Source organism: Scyliorhinus torazame, chromosome 9, assembly GCF_047496885.1.
Source record: "Scyliorhinus torazame isolate Kashiwa2021f chromosome 9, sScyTor2.1, whole genome shotgun sequence".
Lineage (NCBI taxonomy): Eukaryota > Metazoa > Chordata > Chondrichthyes > Carcharhiniformes > Scyliorhinidae > Scyliorhinus > Scyliorhinus torazame.
The window spans coordinates 91,352,000-91,375,138 of NC_092715.1; the positions used below are offsets into that span (position 1 = coordinate 91,352,000).

General features: G+C 45.7%; 1 protein-coding gene across 1 annotated transcript in view; it reads left to right on the forward strand.

Moving 5' to 3' along the window:
* The first annotated feature begins 280 nt into the window (after positions 1 to 280).
* The window catches only part of adgrv1 (adhesion G protein-coupled receptor V1), a 981,490-nt gene continuing 958,631 nt past the window's right edge, over positions 281 to 23,139 (forward strand). The window contains exons 1-2 of the mRNA XM_072516264.1: positions 281 to 388; positions 16,051 to 16,235. Coding sequence (XP_072372365.1) covers positions 16,053 to 16,235 — 183 coding nt within the window. The 5' untranslated portion in view covers positions 281 to 388; positions 16,051 to 16,052. The remainder of the gene's footprint in view (positions 389 to 16,050; positions 16,236 to 23,139) is intronic.

Genomic DNA, 23,139 nt, shown 5'->3' on the forward strand with positions numbered 1-23,139 from the left:
ATTCTAATAAAACAACTTTGAGGACATCCATTGCCAGTCTTTGAAACGACTCTTAAAGCGTTTCTGCGTGCTTTCCATGATCAATATTTGCTCGTTCAGTTCCAGCAGGGAGATTTTACCTTCTTCACCTCCATAAAATTGGAGAAAGTTCAGGTCGAAACAGACAGATGTTTTTGTGTGTGTGCGTGTCAGACGGGAGACCCACTCAGCCACCCCCGAGCCCCGGGCGCATGCGCTCTCCCTACGAGCCCCCGAGCCGGAGCCCGCAGCTTGCAGTGAGCGGGAGTGAGGACGCCGCCGCCGGGGACCAGGAGACGCTTTTGCAAGACTTTCTCCGCACAGACCCTTCGAGAGGGGAGCGCGGGACAAGGCTGAAAAACCATTGCAAGTGAGTTTAGAAGACCAGGCGGGACGAGTTCAAATCGAGATTGTTTCAAACCAATGGAAATGTTGTTTTGCGGGTATCTGTTAGCGGCATAAAATCCAGATCAGAAATAACGGGGGTGGCTAGAAAAATAAAATTATATCGGATGGAATTACTACCAGTAGGCGGATCGCGCAAGGTTGGAGGATCTGGTATTGCAAATAAAATACATTCGAAAATAAAATGACCATTTCTGCACCTGTTAAAGGTGAAGCAGATCCAGGAATGAAACTCTTTCTCTGCAGCGAGAGAAAAAAAACATCTTGTTCAGTCTTGGAAATGTGTGTTTATATTGTTTAATGTTGAGTGTGAGTGGATGCACCTCAGTTCACTATCTCAAGGTGGTGGATTGTGGGTGATTCAAATCTAAATGGTTGGGGGGAAATATCCGCTTTATCAGGATCTTTCTTGAGCAGCACTTGGTGTAAAAACGAGATTCCACGTTTGGTTTGACACAGTGCAAATAAATTCCGATGCGGCGAAATTTCAAAGTTAAGGGCAGAGGACAGCTGATGTTCAAGTGCAATTACTGTAAACAGCCATGCTCAAGATTGTATTCCTGTTTGATGAGAACCGATTAAGCGTCTGTCTCTGGGGAACACAATTGTGAAACTTGCCGTTCCCGGTCTCTAAATTGCAAATAATGTCTTTGAAAAGTGTAGCTGGAGGGATACTATAAAATCCCCTTGTCTTCGTGCTACTCGAATATGTGTTTACACAGACCCATGTTAAAGCAGCAGCGATGTGTCTATTTATCTCATTGCACAGACAATTGCATCTATCATTTTAATTGGCCTTTATACAGTACTTTTAGAATTGTCATGGTACCTATTTAAAAAAAGAACATTTGGATAACTGTTGAGAAAAAATGTAACTAAATTATTTCTGTGCTGAGGATTAACATTATTTGTGCCAATCTGTTGGTTGCATAGAATTGAGCTGCGGTGGGACTTGGAATTGTTCTGACATGTTTGTTATCGGAAATTATAACTCTGAGCATGAGGTTTACCAAATAGCAGGAAAGTTAAAGTAACTTCATCGTAAAAGTTACTGTATTTGTACAGGAAAGTATATCATAGGACTAGGAACCATTAAGGAAACCAGCAAAAAAAAATTGCAGGACCTTATTCGAGAGTCCTCCTTCAGGAAATTCCTCTATTGCATTCACCTTTAACTTATTATGATGGAAATAGATGATTGATCAAATTATAATGGCAAAGTAGATGTAATCTTATTGTTTTGGTTGTATAAAAATTTGGCTGTGGTCATTTTCTTCAAACTTGACAGAATAAAACTTGAAAAATTGAATCAAGTAATTGCATTTTTGGTTCTGAATCTTTGTTGCAAAGATAAGTTCCCATACCAGCCTCCCCGAACAGGTGCCGAATGTGGCGACTAGGGGCTTTTCACAGTAACTTCATTTGAAGCCTACTTGTGACAATAAACAATTTTCATTTCAAGTCTTTACTCTTATCAGATTCGACATTCATGTAATCTATTGCCAGGCTAAGTTTTCATTGGGCACAAAGGTTGGAAGAAACCTTGAGGCATAGTGTACTGAATTAGAATAATAGACTGGGCAAGTTTTAAAAATCATTTCCCAGTCACCTCCAGTGTAGAATTACAAATAACGTTGAACGTTACTGAGCCCATGATGGAATGGGCATAATGGGGTGGGAATAGGTGGCAGTATTGATGGGTAAGCTAGCAGGGCAACCTGAAAAAGTAGGCATCACTGTCATTTGTTGTTCACCCATGGTTGCCCTTGAGGAGATGATGGTGGGATTTCTCCATGAGGTGCTGCAGTCCATGTCCCTGAATAGTTCCAGAATTTTCAAAGAACAAAGAAATGTACAGCACAGGAACAGGCCCTTCGGCCCTCCAAGCCCGTGCCGACCATACTGCCCGACTAAACTACAATCTTCTACACTTCCTGGGTCCGTATCCTTCTATTCCCATCCTATTCATATATTTGTCAAGATGCCCCTTAAATGTCCCTATCGTCCCTGCTTCCACTACCTCCTCCGGTAGCGAGTTCCAGGTACCCACTACCCTCTGCGTAAAAAACTTGCCTCGTACATCTACTCTAAACCTTGCCCCTCTCACCTGAAACCTATGCCCCCTAGTAATTGACCCCTCTACCCTGGGGAAAAGCCTCTGACTATCCACTCTGTCTATGCCCCTCATAATTTTGTATACCTCTATCAGGTCGCCCCTCAACCTCCTTCGTTCCAGTGAGAACAAACCGAGTTTATTCAACCGCTCCTCATAGCTTATGCCCTCCATACCAGGCAACATTCTGGTAAATCTCTTCTGCACCCTCTCTAAAGCCTCCACATCCTTCTGGTAGTGTGGCGACCAGAATTGAACACTATACTCCAAGTGTGGCCTAACTAAGGTTCTATACAGCTGCAACATGACTTGCCAATTCTTATACTCAATGCCCCGGCCAATGAAGGCCAGCATGCCGTATGCCTTCTTGACTACCTTCTCCACCTGTGTTGCCCCTTTCAATGACCTGTGGACCTGTACTCCTAGATCTCTTTGACTTTCAATACTCTTGAGGGTTCTACCATTCACTGTATATTCCCTACCTGCATTAGACCTTCCAAAATGCATTACCTCACATTTGTCCGGATTAAACTCCATCTGCCATCTCTCCGCCCAAGTCTCCAGACAATCTAAATCCTGCTGTATCCTCAGACAGTCCTCATCGCTATCCGCAATTCCACCAACCTTTGTGTCGTCTGCAAACTTACTAATCAGACCAGTTACATTTTCCTCCAAATCATTTATATATACTACAAAGAGCAAAGGTCCCAGCACTGATCCCTGTGGAACACCACTGGTCACAGCCCTCCAATTAGAAAAGCATCCCTCCATTGCTACCCTCTGCCTTCTATGGCCTAGCCAGTTCTGTATCCACCTTGCCAGTTCACCCCTGATCCCGTGTGACTTCACCTTTTGTACTAATCTACCATGAGGGACCTTGTCAAAGGCCTTACTGAAGTCCATATAGACAACATCTACTGCCCTACCTGCATCAATCATCTTAGTGACCTCCTCGAAAAACTCTATCAAGTTAGTGAGACACGACCTCCCCTTCACAAAACCGTGCTGCCTCTCACTAATACGTCCATTTGCTTCCAAATGGGAGTAGATCCTGTCTCGAAGAATTCTCTCCAGTAATTTCCCTACCACTGACGTAAGGCTCACCGGCCTGTAGTTCCCGGGATTATCCTTGCTACCCTTCTTAAACAGAGGAACAACATTGGCTATTCTCCAGTCCTCCGGGACATCCCCTGAAGACAGCGAGGATCCAAAGATTTCTGTCAAGGCCTCAGCAATTTCCTCTCCAGCCTCCTTCAGTATTCTGGGGTAGATCCCATCAGGCCCTGGGGACTTATCTACCTTAATATTTTTTAAGACACCCAACACCTCGTCTTTTTGGATCACAATGTGACCCAGGCTATCTACACCCCCTTCTCCAGACTCAACATCTACCAATTCCTTCTCTTTGGTGAATACTGATGCAAAGTATTCATTTAGTACCTCGCCCATTTCCTCTGGCTCCACACATAGATTCCCTTGCCTATCCTTCAGTGGGCCAACCCTTTCCCTGCTACCCTCTTGCTTTTTATGTATGTGTAAAAAGCCTTGGGATTTTCCTTAACCCTATTTGCTAATGACTTTTCGTGACCCCTTCTAGCCCTCCTGACTCCTTGCTTAAGTTCCTTCCTACTTTCCTTATATGCCACACAGGCTTCGTCTGTTCCCAGCCTTTTAGCCCTGACAAATGCCTCCTTTTTCTTTTTGACGAGGCCTACAATATCTCTCGTCATCCAAGGTTCCCGAAAATTGCCGTATTTATCTTTCTTCCTCACAGGAACATGCCGGTCCTGTATTCCTTTCAACTGACACTTGAAAGCCTCCCACATGTCAGATGTTGATTTGCCCTCAAACATCCGCCCCCAATCTATGTTCTTCAGTTCCCGCCTAATATTGTTATAATTAGCCTTCCCCCAATTTAGCACATTCATCCTCGGACCACTCTTATCCTTGTCCACCAGTACTTTAAAACTTACTGAATTGTGGTCACTGTTACCGAAATGCTCCCCTACTGAAACATCTACCACCTGGCCGGGCTCATTCCCCAATACCAGGTCCAGTACCGCCCCTTCCCTAGTTGGACTGTTTACATATTGTTTTCAGAAGCCCTCCTGGATGCTCCTTACAAACTCCGCCCCGTCTAAGCCCCTGGCACTAAGTGAGTCCCAGTCAATATTGGGGAAGTTGAAGTCTCCCATCACCACAACCCTGTTGTTTTTACTCTTTTCCAAAATCTGTCTACCTATCTGCTCCTCTATCTCCCGCTGGCTGTTGGGAGGCCTGTAGTATACCCCCAACATTGTGACTGCACCCTTCTTATTCCTGATCTCTGCCCATATAGCCTCACTGCCCTCTGAGGTGTCCTCTCGCAGTATAGCTGTGATATTCTCCCGAACAAGTAGCGCAACTCCACCTCCCCTTTTACATCCCCCTCTATCCCGCCTGAAACATCTAAATCCTGGAACGTTTAGCTGCCAATCCTGCCCTTCCCTCAACCAGGTCTCTGTAATGGCAACAACATCATAGTTCCAAGTAGTAATCCAAGCTCTAAGTTCATCTGCCTTACCCGTAATGCTCCTTGCATTAAAACATATGCACTTCAGGCCACCAGACCCGCTGTGTTCAGCAACTTCTCCCCGTCTGCTCTGCCTCAGAGCCACACTGTCCCTATTCCCTAGTTCTCCCTCAATGCTCTCACCTTCTGACCTATTGCTCCCGTGCCCACCCCCCTGCCATACTGGTTTAAACCCTCCCGTGTGACACTAGCAAACCTCGCGGCCAGGATATTTATGCCTCTCCGGTTTAGATGCAACCCGTCCTTCTTATACAGGTCACACCTGCCCCGGAAGAGCTCCCAGTGGTCCAGATAATGGAAACCCTCCCTCCTACACCAGCTGTTTAGCCACGTGTTTATCTGCTCTATCTTCCTATTTCTAGCCTCACTGGCACGTGGCACAGGGAGTAATCCCGAGATTACAACCCTCGAGGTCCTGTCTTTTAACTTTCTGCCCAGCTCCCTGAACTCCTGCTGCAGGACCTCATGCCCCTTCCTGCCTATGTCGTTAGTACCAATATGTACAACGACCGCTGCCTGTTTGCCCTCCCCCTTGAGGATTCCCTCTACCCGTTCAGAGACATCCTGGACCCTGGCACCAGGGAGGCAACATACCATCCTGGAGTCTCTTTCACGTCCACAGAAGCGCCTATCTGTGCCCCTGACTATAGAGTCCCCTATTACTATTCTGCACTTTGACCCTCCCTTCTGAACATCAGAGCCAGCCGTGGTGCCACTGCTCTGGCTGCTGCTGTTTTCCCCTGATAGGCTATCCCCCCCGACAGTATCCAAAGGGGTATATCTGTTCGAGAGGGGGACAACCACAGGGGAAAACATCCAGCGACTATGAAGAAATGGCGATCTACATATGAGTCAGGATGGCATGCAACTTGAAAATACCTTGTAGGTGATGGTATTCCCTGTGTCTGCTGTCCATGTCGTTTTAGATGGTGGAGCTTGTGACTTTGGGAAGTACTGCCAAAGATGTTTTTGCATGTTGCAGCAATGTATCTTGGAGATGTCACAACCATATTATACCAGTGGTGGTGTGGGTGGGTATTTAGGCCAGTGTATGAGGTGCGTGTGGATCAATTAAACTGCTTGTTCCGAGATGGTGTCAAATTTGTGTTATTTTAGCTGCAACATCCAGAAAAGTGAAAATTATTTAATCATTCCTGACATGTACCTTGTCGAAGACGAAATAGTTATAAAGGACTAGGAGGTGAACCAGTCACAACCGAATTCCCAACCTCTAATTTGCTCCGGTTGCCAAGCCATGTATATGGCTGTGTGAGTTGAATTTCTGGTCAGTGATAGCACTCAGTCTGTCAATGGTGGCAAATACTGATGGCATTGAATGTTGAGGGAAGTTTGTAGGTTCTCTTTTTTGTTGAAGATAGTTGTTGCACGGCATCTGTGGATGTTACTTTCCACTTATCAGCCATCAGCCCACGCTTGAACGTTGTCCAAGTCTCACTGAGTTAGATTAGAGCTACTTCATTATCTGAGAAATTGGAAGTGCACCCATCAGTGAATAGTACCACTTCCAACCTTCTGATGGAGGGTTGGTTATTGACTGGAATAGCACATCATAGTTGGGCTTATGATATAATATTAATAAAACTTCTGAAGTACTGAGATGACTGGCTTCCACCAACCCAAACCATCTTCCTTTTTGCGAGGTATGACTTCAGCTGCTGGAGAATTTTCCTCCCCGATCCCCATTGATTTCACTTTTGTTAGGGCTTCTTGGTGTCACACTAGGTTGAATGCTACCTTGATGTCAAGGACAATCATTCTCACCTTGCCTATGGAATTTAGTTTATCCCATGTTTTATCCAAGGCAGCAACGATATTTAGAACTGGGTTGCCCTGGCAGAACCCAAACTGAGCAGCAGTGAGTAAATTATTGGTAGGTGTCACTTATGAGCACTATTACTAACTCCCTCTATCTGTTTAGTGATGATTAAACAGGGTGCGCTGCAGGAGGGAACACGGAATCCCAACGGCCAGAGAATTCCCGCATAGATTCCCAAGCGGGAGCTACCTGGTGAGCGATCGCCCGGCTCATGGTCCCCACCAGAGGTCTGCAGTCTGTTTTTAGCTTTCCGGAAGGTGCGGTCGAAGTACATTCGAGAGGAACTTTCAAAAAGGAACTGGACAAAGACTTGGAAGAGTCAAAACCTTCCAGGGCTTTGGGGGAACGAGTTGGGTATAAAATTGGACAGCTCCGCGAAAGGGCCAGCACGGGAAGAATGGGCCAAATGGCCTCCTCCGGGTGCGACATGCTTCTTTGGTTTTGTAATCCGGGAGGTTAACAAAGACCACGGGAGGCCTGGAACGAGCAGTGAACTCAGCCCCAGAGGGGGGGGGGGGGGGGTGGCTGTAGCTATCCCACATTCCAGTGCGCCCCAGAAAAGACAAGACTTCAGCTCAATCCTACAACATTCTCCTTTTGCAGGCCAGCAAGGTTACAGCTGAATCCTGGGCGGATGGCCGTACCTTTGCACAGTGCATCACAGCCACTTCAGCAAGTCCAAGCACTACTCATCTCTGCAGTGTTTCCAAAGGAAATGTACAGGAAAATGGGAAATCCTGCTTCCATGCATAAAAACCCTGTGCTGTCAGCCATGCATTCCAGAGGTCTGCATGTTCCCCTTAAACCATTTCTACAGAGGCTTCTTTGCTCAACTGTGCCTCCGAGTGGTTGGGCTGCAGTGTGTGGGGGAGCTGTGTGCAGGTGCATCGGTCTGACATTGGGAACTAGACCTGGCAGTGTCTTATGAGGAAAGGCTGATGGACTTGAGGTTGTTTTCGTTAGAGAGAAGAAGGTTAAGAGGAGACTTAATAGAGGCAGACAAAATGATCAGGGGGTTAGATAGGGTGGACAGTGAGAGCCTTCTCCCGCGGATGGAAATGGCTAGCACGAGGGGACATAGCCTTAAACTGAGGGGTAACAGATATAGGTCAGAGGTAGGTTCTTTACGCAAAGAGTGGTGAGGCTGTGGAATGCCCTACCTGCAACAGTAGTGAACTCGCCAACATTGAGGGCATTTAAAAGTTTATTGGATAAGCATATGGATGATAATGGCATAGTGTAGGTTAGATGGCTTTTGTTTTTTTGACTTCCCATGTCGGTGCAACTTCGTGGGCCGAAGGGCCTGTACTGCGCTGTATCATTCTATGTTCTATGTTCTATTAGGCTGATCGGGCAGAAGCTGACTAAATTGGAATTGTTGTGCTTCTTCTGAGCAGGGCATAACTGATCAATTTTCCACATTATCTGGCATATGTTAATGGTGTAATTGTACTGGAACAGTCTAGCTAGTGCTGGAGCACAGGTCTTCAGCACTATACAATTCTGTAATCTTTGCCCTGTGAATGCAGTTATTTCTTGATGCCGCATGGCGTGAATTGACGTTGATGAAGACTGGCATCTGTGGTAATGATGACTTTGGAAGGAGGCTGGGAAGAATGAATTGCTCAGACCTTATGGATGAACATGATGGTGAATATTTCTTTTGCATACATATGAGGAACCTCTTTGGAACCTCCTGTTGCTGTTAGCACAATGTTCTACCACCATTCATGACTGGTTGTGGCAGGGCTACTGAGCTTTGACCTGATTGCTTGGTTGTGCGATTGCTTAGGTGTGTCAATGGGCTGTTACAGTTCATTCCAGGAGCCTGAGATTCTGTGATAACATGTACTTTTATTGCATTTTGTAGATTGGAGCTATGGATAGTGATGGTAGAAGTTCCAACGTTCTTTCCATCACATGGCTGACGAGAAATCTGTCCGCTCTCACTGTCTATCATTGGTGTTTTTTGGAAGGATATTCAACTTATTTGGCTCCACTATGAGTGTACCTTCATTGGCCACCAAGTTCGGGGATACTAGAACCTGATTCTAGCTCAGAGGCTCGGTCATTACACAATATGCCACAAGACCTCTGGCTATGCCTATAGCATGTTGCTTTTGCTGTCAACCTCTCTAGCTTTACCAGGTTTTTATCTCATTTTCAGGGATGTCTGGTGCTGCTTCCAACATGCCAAATTATTCTTTAACCAATATATATAAATGTGATAAATATATACTCATCAACATTACACAATTTTATCGTGCCAGAGACATATTAATAATGCGTGTCGGGATGACCTTTCTTATAATTCAATTAATTACCAATTATTTCATAATTTAATAAAAGCCTCAATAAATTAAGATAATCAATACATCAAGCAATGGATTACTGGGATAATATATTATACAGTTCATTTGCGAATTCAGATCCTGGAAAAATGCCAATATTATATTAAAATAAACATTGTCATTTTTCCCAGCTTAGTTTATTGTGGTAGTTGATTTATATACTGGCTCTGAAACATAGGGCATGATGTTCCGCCCCCCTGCCCACGGTGTGGTTTGCACAGGCAGCCCACCATTGGCCATCTTCCAGTCCCGCCACTGTCAACAGGGTTTCTCGTTTGCACCTTCTGCCACAAGGGAATCCATGGCGGGAGTCACCATCGCAGGACCAGAAGATCCTCGACGGTTGAAAATCCCACCCATAATCTAAACAAGCTAAAATGTATTCAATGTGATGTTAACTTCGTGCAAAAGCTCTAAATATAAATGTATTTAAGAGGTAGTACATTTTTATTAATATTCAATATATCAAGATGTTTAATGGGATCTTTGTACATTTTGTCCTTCCATAAAGTATGTGTGAAATGGTAATATTTGTATAAAACGAAGATAGGATGGTAAACAGTAGAATGTACTTGTTGCTGTCTGAAGTGCTACTTGCTCAGACCTAAATATAGGCATTTGAAAAGGTTACATCGCAACTCGTAACTATCTAATATTCATGGCACTTACAACATTGTGCGTAGGAAGGTGAGCAATTGCAGCTTAATTGTTACCGGGTGGACTAGAAATACCATGTGATTATTAATTGATGATACTATTATGAAACAACCTCTCTATTTCCAAATGAGTAACTCAAAGACTTTAAATTGACCTCTGTTTTGGCAGTGGGGCTAACCTTTCATGAGATGACTACTGAGGATCATGTGTTGCTGTATCAGTTTCCGTATGCAGCTTAGTATGGGAAGGAGAAAGGAATGCCAACTCATAGTGCCAGCGACCAGGTAGCACTAAAATGTAACTTTTAAAATGGCTTTTTGGTAATATTTGGGTTATGTGAAATTTAGTAGATGTATCATATGGGCAAATGAATCGCTGATTTGCTCAGTACCTGAGCCATAACTAAATATTTTGAGCCTTTATGTATTCAGTATTACAAGCAGTGCAATTGGTTGAAGACCAGCAAGAACGGAAAATAGGTATTCCATGCGAAAATGGGCACATAAGGTGTTGCAGGCTGAGCTTCCTGGGGGTAACTACAAATAAGTGCTTTAAAAATTGCCTATTTCCTCAAATAAGATTTCTCGGCATTATCACATATTACAGTGATCATGAAATTCATTATGGCTCTTGCCGACTCTCTGTTGGGATCATCTAAGCAAGCATTGTCAAGTGTTTTATGTGGTCAAACCAGATTCCTATTCAGAAATGTATCATGAAAATCATAGATGCATTATTTATGTGGCCAAAATACATGATTATGTTGTTAATGATCATCAAAAGCACTATAAATGGCAGCATATTTCTACAGATCTCTTTTCTTAATGGAATTATTGGTAGCATGCAAGTTCTAATTTAGGCTCATGAGTAATGAAATAACATGAGTAAACTATGTCAGCATGCAGTTGCTCTATAACAATCAGTGCACACTAATTTAACTGAACGGTCACTTTCTAGCACCTCAACAACAGTGGCTAGGATACTGGACTGAAGCCCCAACACTCGAGTTTATTTTTTAGATTGTGCAGAAAGAATGATTCACCCCTGGAGTGATTACATGAAGAAATAGAACCTTGGGATTTTTAATACAAAATTTTATTATGAACTTAGAACTACCCCTTTTGTGTCTCAATTTTCCATTTGACAACTAGCAAAGAAACATATAGCTCTCAATTTATCTTAAAAATCAGCATGGCATAGAATAATACTTGCATCACAGAACAGATTTGGACTCCTGGTAGAACCCTTACAGACTCTGGCTGAATATCTTCAAAAAGCTGGTTCACCTGGCATGTTTCAGTTTCTTCCTTGTCCCCAGACAAGGCTTAATTTTTCCTGTGGTGGCCGATTAGCAGTCTGCCACTGGGATTGCCATCCAAATGAGGACAGCAGCTCACTTCCCAGAGCAGCTGATCCAATCAGAGGGCCAGCAGTTTGACAGCCTTGACAGCACCATCATTGCGGGTGGTCATTGAGGCTGCAGGATGAACAAGAGGACACATACATGGCAGGGTTCCCATAGCTGGTAATGACGAGACATTGGTTTCCCCCTCTGATGCCTTCCCATGTCACATCACCAGCCTTCCAGATTCTCAGCCTGTATCGAAAGGTCTGGAAAAATCCCACCCATGGAATCCGGTTAACCTACCTTTGCAACTCAGGATTTGAATAAAGGCACCAATATGTTGAATGGGAAACAGTCAGATTATTGAGAATGTAGTAAAGGGTGTGCAGGATGTCGTACATGATAAAATATGAGGAAAGGAACTTTGGATGATCTGGTGTTTAAAAGTAGGATGAGGTTTAGAAGACAATTGTGTCATTGATGCACATATGGGGCTGGACTTTTAAAGTAGTTCAGGGTTCAGAGCGGAGGTGAGTGGACACCTAACTAGGTTCACTGCCATGATCCCGACCCAAGTAATTTTGAATGAGAGTGACTCGGGGTTAGATAGGATGCCTGTCGGGAAGCAGTGGGCAGTCACATGAGACCAATTGGTGTCAATTATGGGGCCCATCTCATGAAAACTGGAATTTACTGCCAACAATGCAGGATGTGCACATTGACCTGGATCAGGACCAGACCAGTATGATGAGCAATGGCCAAATGGATGACCAGAGGGGCTGCTCCTTCTGCCCCACTCACCTGGACACAATAGCTTTTGGTCCATAGCTATGGTCCCTGGCCATCTCCCGAAGTGGTTACCCTTCAAGATTTGTGGCCAGGCATCTGTGGCTTTTTAAAACATTCAAATAAATAAGCTTATCCTTGTCCCTGGCAGCCTCCATCTCCAGATCGGTAGTTCCTACCTTAGCCAGTAGGGCTGCCAGTCACTGAGTGCTGGAGGGACTCCCATTGGACTTCCATCATCAGTCACTTGCCTATCACCCTTGACTGGATGGTCAGCTCACTCCTTGGTTTTTGATTGTCTAAGGATTTGAAAATCTCTATGGGCATGACTGAAATGTGCCATGCGGAATCGGGACTTGGGACGTGCCCCCCATTTCTGGTTTCTGGCCCCTGATTAAAAATCCAGCCCATGTAATCTAATATGATTCTCATTGCTAATGGATGATATTCTTGAAGCTATTCTATATATAACAATAAGAGAACCAGGGAAGGGGATTTTGGACACTCTTGCGCTGTCCTTGTTGGGTGGGGGGGAAAAATAATTGGAGCAGATGTACTGACTATGTTGGGGTACGTAGGAATGGAATGGAGAAAGAGTCATTCTATAGAAATTAACATTTGTCGCTGTAGCAGAGGTGGATAGCATGGCCAAACATTTTGAAATCCTCAGCGATATCAGAGAATATGTCTACATAAGCATTGGTGGTAATGCAGAGTCTGTTGACAGAGTATGTGAAGGGATTCCAGACCAACCGGATTTGAATAGGGTGTGGTGGGAGCAATAGGCGCTGAGCTGGAAAAAGAGAGTGAGGAAAGGTTGGGTAGGGATGGACTGGTGGAGAGAATGGGGAGAGGCAGAAAGTGGGGTTTTGCAAAGAGTAGTTTTGAAGGGGGAAGAATAGAAGGAGATGTTGATTACATCCACAAGATGCACTGCAGCAACTCATCAATTCTCCTTTGACAGCACCTTCCAAACCCACAACCTCAAGCACCTAAAAGGACAAGAGTATGGGAACACCACTACTCCTGGTTCCACTCCAAGAAACACACCATCCTGACTTGAAATAATATTTCTGTTCCTTCACTGTTGCTGGGCCAAAATCCCAGAACTCCCTCCCTATTTCGCATGGACTGTGGCGTTTCAAGAAGATGGCTGACCACCATCTTCTGAAGGGCAATTAGAGACTTGCAACAAATGATCATTTTCATTTGTAGGCTTTGCGCAAGTGAAGGAGACACATCCTGAGTGAGTGAGACACATCCAGAGTGGGAATTGGAACTTGGTAATTTGGTGCAGTGAGGTAATTCGGTGCAGAATGGGAGAAGGTGCTTTTCCCTACCGTTTTGTTCCCTTGCTTCTGGCCTGTAACTGTTAATCTGCAGGGTGAGAACCAGAGAACATCCTGGGAAGGTAAGAGATTTTAAAATTTTTTATTACGTTTTCAAATTGTGTTGGGGGGAAACTGTAAGTGACATCACAGTAAAGCTGTGACCTGATTGGCTGGTTGAGAATCTGTTAAATTTGAAAAAAAAAAATATTGCAAAACAAAATCTAATTGATTAACTAGATAGTGGAGTAACTAAACCTGAGGGCAGAGATCTGTATTTAGCATTTAATTTGGCAGTAAAAGTCATCTAGCGTCAGGGCCATATAGTTAATTGTAACTCAATCGAACAATAATTCAAGTGTTTATTTTAAATTAATTAATTAGTGCTTAAATGTCACTCAGCAGGGTGCAGTGCTCCAACTGTGAGATGTGGCAGATCTGTGATGCTTCCAGCGTTCCGGTCGACTACATCTGCAGCAAGTGTAACCAATGGCAGCTCCTCACAGACCGCGTAGTTCGGTTGGAGCAGCAATTGGATGCACTTTGGAGCATGCAGGAGGCGGAATGCGTCATCGATTGGGGGGATTCTCCCAGCCCCGCTCCGGGCCGGAGAATCCTCGCAACTGGGCCACGCCGTGCCGACGCCGGCACGCGATTCTTCGCAGAGCGGAGAATCGGCGCCATTGGCGTCGGTGCTGGTCGCGGGCCGCAGTACGTGACCGGGCCGCCGATTCTCCGGCGCGGATGGGACGAGTGGCCGCTCTAAAAAGGCAGAGTCCCGCCGGCGCCGTCCACACCTGGTACCGGCTGGCGGGAACTCTGCGCGCAGGGTCGGGGGGCAGCCTGTGGGAGGGGAGGGGAGGGGGGGACAGGGGAGGGAGGGGGGGCTCCAATCCAGGGGAGGCCACCGATGGGGCCTGGCCCGCGATCTGGGCCCACCGGTCGGCGGGCCAGCCTCTCGCTCCCCGGGCCTATTTTCTTATGCGCCGGCCCCTGAACTCCCGCGCCATGTTGTGTCGGGGCCGGCACGTGGAGGGAGGCCACCGTGCATGCACCAGTTGGCGCCGGTGCCACTGTGCATGCGCAGATCCCATGGTGCACAGTTCGCGCCGGGATGGGAGGCGGGAACGGCGTGAACCGCTCCAGTGCCGTACAGGCCCCCTGTTGGTGGAATTGCGGATAGCGATGAGGACTGTCAAAGGATACAGCAGGATTTAGATCGTTTGGAGACTTGGGCGGAGAGATGGCAGATGGAGTTTAATCTGGACAACTGTGAGATAATGCATTTTGGAAGGTCTAATGCAGGTAGGGAATATACAGTGAATGGTAGAACCCTCAAGAGTATTGACAGTCAGAGAGATCTAGGTGTACAGGTCCACAGGTCGCTGAAAGGGGCAACACAGATGGGGAAGGTCTTCAAGAAGGCATACGACGTGCTTGCCTTCATTGGCCGGGGCATTGAGTATAAAAATTGGCAAGTCATGTTGCAGCTGTATAGAACCTTAGTTAGGCCACACTTGGAGTATAGTGTTCAATTCTGGTCACCACACTACCAGAAGGATGTGGAGGCTTTAGAGAGGGTGCAGAAGAGATTTACCAGGATGTTGCCTGGTATGGAGGGCATTAGCTATGAGGAGCGGTTGAATAAACTCGGTTTGTTCTCACTGGAACGATGGCAGTTGAGAGGTGACCTGATAGAGGTCTACGAAATTATGAGGGGCATAGACAGAGTGGATAGTCAGAGGCTTTTTCCCAGGGTAGAGGGGTCAATTACTAGGTGGCATAGGTTTAAAGTGCAAGGGGCAAGGTTTAGATGAGATGTATGAGGCAAGTTTTTTACACAGAGGGTAGTGGGTGCCTGGAACTCGCTGCCGGAGGAGGTGGTGGAAGCCGGGACGATAGTGATGTTTAAGGGGCATCTTGACAAATACATGAATAGGATGGGAATAGAGGGATACGGACCCCGGAAGTGCAGAAGATTTTAGTTTAGACGGGCAGCATGGTCGGCGCAGGCTTGGAGGGCTGAAGGGCCTGTTCCTGTGCGGTACTTTGCTTTGTTCTTTGTGCCTGCGATGTTCACATCTCAAGAATGAATAAATATTAGAAAAAATTAGAGTGAGGAGTTGTTGGGTTTGAACAGGGTTGAGGGCACAGCTGGTATTACTCATGGAGATGATGAAAGCTGTGGTTCAGTTGCAGAAAACCTAAAGCATTGTGGTGTGAGATCTGGAGTGAGGGGTTATTCAAGGCATCAAGGAGACGGAAAGACACAAGGACCCAGAGGTAGTGGAGTGATGAGATTTAACTTTGGAGACAAAAAAATCCATGAGCTCCTTTTATTTGGTTTCAGAAATTAAGTGGTGTGTTTAGAAATGGGCAGTTGGACGAGACAATTCGTAATGAAAAGGAGGTCTTTGACATTATTTTGTCTAATGGAATGATCATATAATAAGTAAGAAGACCAATTCCAAAATGAATGACAAGATCATTTGTCTAAGTTATTTATAAATGATTTGGATTAAATTCTGTATGAATCTGAAAATATTTACTTGAACAATTTTGGGTTTGCACATTTTTCCATATAATCTTCACCGATCCTAGTTTAAACTTGTATTGTTTCTCTGATTTCTCTTTATAGGAATGCCTGCTGTTTTCTCGGTGGCTGAACTTGTTTTGGGTCTTTGTGTCACTCTCGCTTTTGGAAATACAGAAGTAAAGTTTGCAGGTCAAACAAAGTTTGTGGTGAATGAAACAAGCACCTCAGTTATACGTCTGATTATTGAAAGGACAGGAACACCAGCCAATGTCACAGCAGTCTTACTGGTAAGGGACAGAGATTGTCTGGGCATTCCTACTGCTGAATTACGACAACTTGTTATGCTTTCACTTGACATTTTACACATTGTACATACCTGAAGAGGAGATCTGCCATTAAATTCCGTTTAAAGCATTGGAGCAAAATATAAAAATTATCTCAATGCTCAGTTTCCCAGAACATTCTTTTATTTTAAAACTGAATCATTCATTCTTAATATGATTATGGCAATGTAGCAGAGTTAATTTTACTAGTTTCTCTAAAAGTTATTGCATAGACAGATTGGATAGCGGCATTTTCCATGTAATCTGCTGCAGAGGTGGTCCTCATGTGGTGGCAGAGGCCCTGCTGTTGTGAACGGGATTTCTCACAATGTGCCGTCGACGGGACTGGAAGATCCCGCCAGTGTGAATGGCCAAAAAATTCCGGCCAGTGACTAAATCCAATATGCTGTTTTAGAAGGAGGAACTGGGCTTCAAGAATGTGCAGCTGCACACCTCTAGAATAATAGGAAATCAAGAGGCTAAAGGGAGGGAGGAAGGAACTAAAATAATAATGATCACTAGAGAAAAATTAACAGGAAAATTAATGGGATGAAAAACTGATCGGTCCTCTGGACCTGATGGCCTGCATCATAGGGTCTTGCAAGAAGTGGCTACGGAGATAGTGGAGGCATCAGTTCCAATCTTTAAAAATTCCCTCAATTCTGGAAAGTTTCAGAGGATTGGAAAATCACAAATGTGACACCGCTATTCGAGAAAGGAAGGAGATGAAAACAAGAAACTGCAGGCCAGTTAATTGAACACTATCATTGGGAAAATGGTAGAAGTCAATATTATGAGGCAGTAGAAAGACTTAAGAAAATTATAATATAATGAAGCAGAGTCAACATAGTTTTGTGAAAAGGGAGGAGCGTTTGACAAATTTATTAGAATTCTTTGAGGATATAGCAATCAAGGTGGATTAAGGGATATTAGTAGATGTAGTGCATTTGGATTTCCTAAAGGTGTTCGATCAGGAGCCATATAAAAGGGTACTGCACTAGCAAAGAGCTCATGGTGTTGGGGTTAATCCAATAGCATGGATTGGAGAACTAACAGGAAATGGGGAGTTGGGATAAATTCATTATCTTCAGTTTGGCAAACTGTAATCAGTGGAGTGCCGCAGGGACCAGTGTTGGGGCCTCAACTATTTACTATTACTTGGATAAAAGGACTGAATATAGCCAGATTTGCTGATAGGATCAGTAGGAAAGCAAGTTGAGGAGGATACAATGTACTAGATTTTCAGAATCGGGAAGACCTGTTGACCGTTGGAAGTGATGTGGAGGTCCAATTCCCGTTTGTGACAGGTCCAATTTTTGCCAGTAGGAAAAAGCGGGCATGGTGTGATTCACATAGATGGAAACTCTGAAATCAGCAGGGCCGTTTGAATGTAAATATGGAGTTTAAACAGACCATATCTTAGGTATTCCAAAGGCCGTAACAATTGATGGAGTTGACCTAAAAGGGTGGATAAGGTCTAATTTAAGTGCCACAATAAAGTATTTTAACACTCATGTACCTTGCACAGATGAAGATTGAGAGCACAGGAAACATAATGATCTGCTGCCACGCCTACCGTTTTTATGATTCTAATGATGGTGTTTATTCCTCATTTTTTGATTCTATTAATCAAGAATGCAGTTAGCTACAGCTGGATTCTCAATTAGCTCCAAGTGGCTTAAATAAAAACAGAAAATGCTGGAAATACTCAGCAGCTCTGGTAGAATCTTTGGATTGAAAGTGTTTCAGCTTGTGACATTTCAACGGGACAGATGAAAGATCTCATGAAACCACATGCTCTAAAATGTTAACTGTTTATATATCCACAGATGCTGCCAGATCTGCTGAGTATTTCCAGTATTTTCTGTTTTTATTTCCAACATCTGCAGTATTTTGCTTTTGGATTGTTAGCTGCATTTGGCTTGTGGCTGATGTCTTGTACAATATTGAGCTAAGAGGGATTGTGGAACCATTGGAGGTCAATAATGATTGTGGTGACAGATGAACAAGATTGTGTGGAATGCGGGATTTGGACAAGTTAGAATATTGGAAAAGTGTTTCAGGCAATAGAGAAGCCAAGATAAGGGTAGTAATGACATTTTTCATGGTTTCAACAGCATTGGGGTGATGTAAGTGCAGAGATGGACAGTGTTTAGGAGATAATGGAGGCGGTACTCATCATTGAGTTTATAGTTAACCTCAAGTTTGAGCAAGAGACTAAAAACATTTGGGCTTTATTCAAAGCTCGAGAGGATATCTGGGAAGGGATTAGCGTCTAAATTGTGAATTGCCATACAGGGGCCAAGAGTGATGGTTTTAGTCTTGCCAGTGTTGGATTATCAGAAATTCTGCTAATTCACACTTCATTTCAGACAGACTGAATTATAACACTGCCAGATTTTTGGTGAATTTCTTTTTAGCAATGATTAGCATTGATTCATATTCTAATGTAGTTGCTGTACATTGTACTTTCACAGATGTGATCGACACCACATATAATTTATTGCTCTCAATTTTGATAAGAGGTGAAATAAGTACCGGAAAATGCATGGAAAAGGTTGCACACTGCATTCAAAAGCCTTCCGCTGCTGATTAATATGCTGATGGTTAGCTTGAATTTTCTGGTTTGCCAGTGACGATCTGCGCCAGCTTGAACACCATTGGTTGGATTTCACCTTCCCACTGGCTTCGCGACAGTTCCTGACCTGTCTCTCATTTTGGGGTGGGTGAGTGAGGCATCGGGCAACCCACACACCCACGGGCCTATTAAGAACCTTAAATGACCAATTAGTGGTTGTTTAAGTGCCTCATTCCGCCTCTGTCACTATTGAAGCGTTGGGTACTCTGATACACAGACGAACCAACACGGTTGCGAATGGTACTACGCAGTTTTATTTCAATGAACTATTAACATATTAAACTCTGGTATTCAGCACATGGTGAACCTCTGAGTGGCTGGCAATGAGGTCTGTGCCCTGAGCCCTCTCCTGCTCGAGTGCCCAGGAAGTGTCGTGTTCCCTGCTGTGTACTGTGTATGCTCTTGTCCGTGATTGGCTGTCGTGTTTTGTGTGTTGATTGGTCCATTGATTTGTCCATCATTGTGTATGTATGTGCTGTGATGTTCACCTGAATATCATGACAGCCCCCCTTTTTTACAGGATTATGTGCCTACGTGTTTATAAATAGAGATGTGTACTGAGTGTAGCTAAATGTGTGTGTGTGCAATATTTACAGCATGTACATGGGGCTTAACTATATACAAGGGGCGATGTCGGGTGTGACATAATAACGAGGTTGTACCATAACAAAGAACGGTAAAATGTTGAACGATAAAACGAATTCCTGTAACGATAAGAACATAAACATATTAACAAAGTGGTTGCATGAGTTCAATGTATAAACCGTCTCATAAGTCCAGTCTAGTAGGTGGGCGACGAATTCGGGTTGACCGTCAGGGTGGCACACCATTCATCACCCGGATTGATCGTGTTAACTCGGTTCCCATCAATGACCGCAACACGGAAGGCGTCTCGGTCATCTGTGTCACCGGTCTGGATGTCGTCTGGGCAAGATTCGTAATGGGGAGGCTGAATGGTCCGCACGTCCCTGCGAGGTTGTTGGAGTTGTGGAAGATTGACAGGTTGAGCTGCTCGACAGTAAGCAGCGTAGTGGCCCACCTTGCCACAATGTAGGCATTGTCGGGTTCTTGCGGGACATTGCCGCTTTAAATGTGCAGCTCCACAGTTGCCGCACGTCGTGATGTCATGACGTTCGTTGCGCCACTGCGCATGTGCAGTTCGGTCTTGCGTCGGGCCGCCTGCGCATCACGTCCCTCAGCGTTGCCGTAGGTTTTGGCGCGCACAAGCGCGGGAGGCCCCGAAAAGCACGCGAAACGGCTGCCCTCGTCCGGGCTGTGGGCCGGGAGAAACTCGATCGCCTGGACCCGTTCGGCCTTGTGGGGCACCTGGCTTGCCGATCCGGCCGCGTAGGACCCCCGCCGCGCCGATTCGGTCGCCTGAAATTGTGCATAGCGGCTAGTCGCGTTTTCGTGCAGGACACAGGCTTCGATTGCGGAGGCTAAGGTGAGGCCTTTAATTTTTAAAAGCTGCTGGCGTAGGGTGCCCGAGGCGACCCCAAAAACGATCTGGTCCCGAATCATGGAGTCTGAGGTGGTGTCGTAACCGCAGGACTGCGCGATGGGTAAGGAATGACTGAAAGAGCTCATCCTTACCTTGCAGGCGCTGCTGGAAGACATACCTCTCAAAGCTTCCGTTGACCTCGACGTTGAAGTGTTGGTCGAACTTGAGAAGGACCGTCTTGTATTTGGATTTGTCCTCGCCTTCCTTGAACAGCAGTGAGTTGTAGACATGGATGGCATGCTGCCCTGCGGTGGTGAGGAGGATGGCGATCTTTCTGGTGTCCGAGGCGCTCTCTCTTTCATTGGCTTCCAGAAAGAGCTGGAAGCGTTGCTTGAACAGCTTCCAATTTACGCCGAGGTTCCCAGCGACTTGCAGCGGCTGCGGTGTGTTGACGGTGTCAATGGCGCAGGATGGCAGATTTGTGGGTCGGTGTCAAATCACTCCTGGTATCATGAAGTGTTGGGTACTCTGATACACAGACGAACCAACACGGTTGCGAATGGTACAACGCAGTTTTATTTCAATGAACTATTAACATATTAAACTCTGGTATTCAGCACATGGTGAACCTCTGAGTGGCTGGCAATGAGGTCTGTGCCCTGAGCCCTCTCCTGCTCGAGTGCCCAGGAAGTGTCGTGTTCCCTGCTTTGTACTGTGTATGCTCTTGTCCGTGATTTGCTGTCGTTTTGTGTGTGTTGATTGGTCCGTTGATCTGTCCATCATTATGTGTGTATGTATGTGCTGTGATGTTCACCTGAATATCATGACAACTATTTTCCCCATGGTAAGGGGGAGGTTTTTGTGAAGTGGTAAGCCCAGCAGATTTTACTTCATGGATTGCAGTCGGGTGACGGGACTCTTCTTGGCTGGCGAGGAGAAACAGGGAATACAGTACTCTGTGAAATCTAATTGTATGACATATTGACAACAGCTCTTTTAAGGATCAACATAAGTCTACTTACTGTTAATATGCTAAAGATTGACTTCCAAATCTGGGGTGAAATTCTCCGGTATCGGCGCGATGTCCGCCGACTGGCGCCCAAAACGGTGCAAATCAGTCGGGCATCGCACTGCCCCAAAGGTGCGGAATGCTCTGCATCTTTGGGTGCCGAGCCCCAACCTTAAGGGGCTAGGCCTACGCCAGACGAATTTCAGCCCCGCCAGCAGGCGGAAAAGGCTTTTGGTGCCCCGCCAGCTGGCGCGGAAATGACATCTCCGGGCGGCGCATGCGCGGTAATGCCCTCAGCGGCAATTATTTTATTGTTGTCCATTATTGACGTTGATACATCAGTCATATTACTTGGATCAGTTCTTTGTTTAGCTGTATCAGTATTCAACTATGTGGTTTTGTTCACAGGAGCATCTTTCAAATACAGTTGTCATCACATTGTTGTCTCCACAAGTCAAATCATTACCTAGTGTGAAATCTATTTCCCCAATAGGTAATTTGGGAATAATTCCCACTGTAACAATTTTATAAAATTACTTCTCAGTTGACTTTACCCAAATAAACAATTTCATTAATATCCCTTATTAATATTGATTCCTTCATAAAATGAAATTTTATCATTTGCCATCAATGATTGATCTACTCATATGGGTAGGATTTTCTGGGCATTCATGCTGGTGGGATTTTCCTTCACCTCTGGGCTGTGTTCTGCAGTGGCACCTCACCAGTTCCCAACAGTGGGATCTTCTGGTCCCATCATTGTCAATGGGGTTTCCTTTGAATGCACACTCGCTGTCATGAAACTCGCAGTGGGGGTGCACACTGATCCCGGCTTGGACCCCCGCTGTGGGTTTCTGACGACGCTTGCAATTTTAAATGTTTCACTGTGCATTTCAATAATGCCAGTTTTCCTTACCCCTGCAGGTAACCCAACTCCAATTTATCTGCCAATTCATTTAACTGACTCTGGATTACTTTCTGTAAACCAGTAAAAGTTGCATCTTCTATCTTAGCAACTCGCAACGCCGTTTTGGATTTTAACTTGTACATGCACCTCACAGTAATTCCACTTCCTTTGTCCAGTATCTTAGTACTCCACTTACTCTTTTTTAAAAAGATTCATACATCTCAGCATTTAATAATGGGCGCTATTCTCTCCCCCCCCCCCCCCCCCCCCACGCCGGGTGTGAGAATTGGCGGGGTGCTGCGTGAATTGCGCCACGCCGCCCCGACCCCCGCACGCAATTCTCCCACCCCCCTGGAAACCAGCGGCGCGCGATTCGCACTGGGCCGCTCAGAGAACCGGCGAGCGGCGATTCTCCGGCTGGATGGGCCGAGCGGCCGCTACAACACAAAAGGTTCCCACCGGCGCCATCCACCCCTGGTCGCTGCTGGCGGGAACTCTGCGGGAACGCTGGGGGGGGGCAGCCTGGGGGGGGCGGCCTGTGCGGGGGGAGGGGAGCTCCTTCACCGGGGTGGCCTCCGATGGGGTCTGGCCCGCAATCGGGGCCCACCGATCGGTGGGCCGGCCTGTTTTCCCCCCCCCCCCTGCCCCACCCCCGGGGGCCTATCTCCTTCCGCGCGCGGCCCCAGAACACCGGCTCCATGTTGGTGAGGGGCAGGCGTGCGTAAGACGTTCCCCACGCATGCGCGGGTTGGGGCGGCGCCCATTTGGCGCCGCATAAGGACGCTGGAGCGGCATGAGCCAGAATAGGTCGTGTCCGAGCCCTGTTTGTGCCGTCGTGAAACGCAACGGCGTTCACGACGGCGTGAACACTTG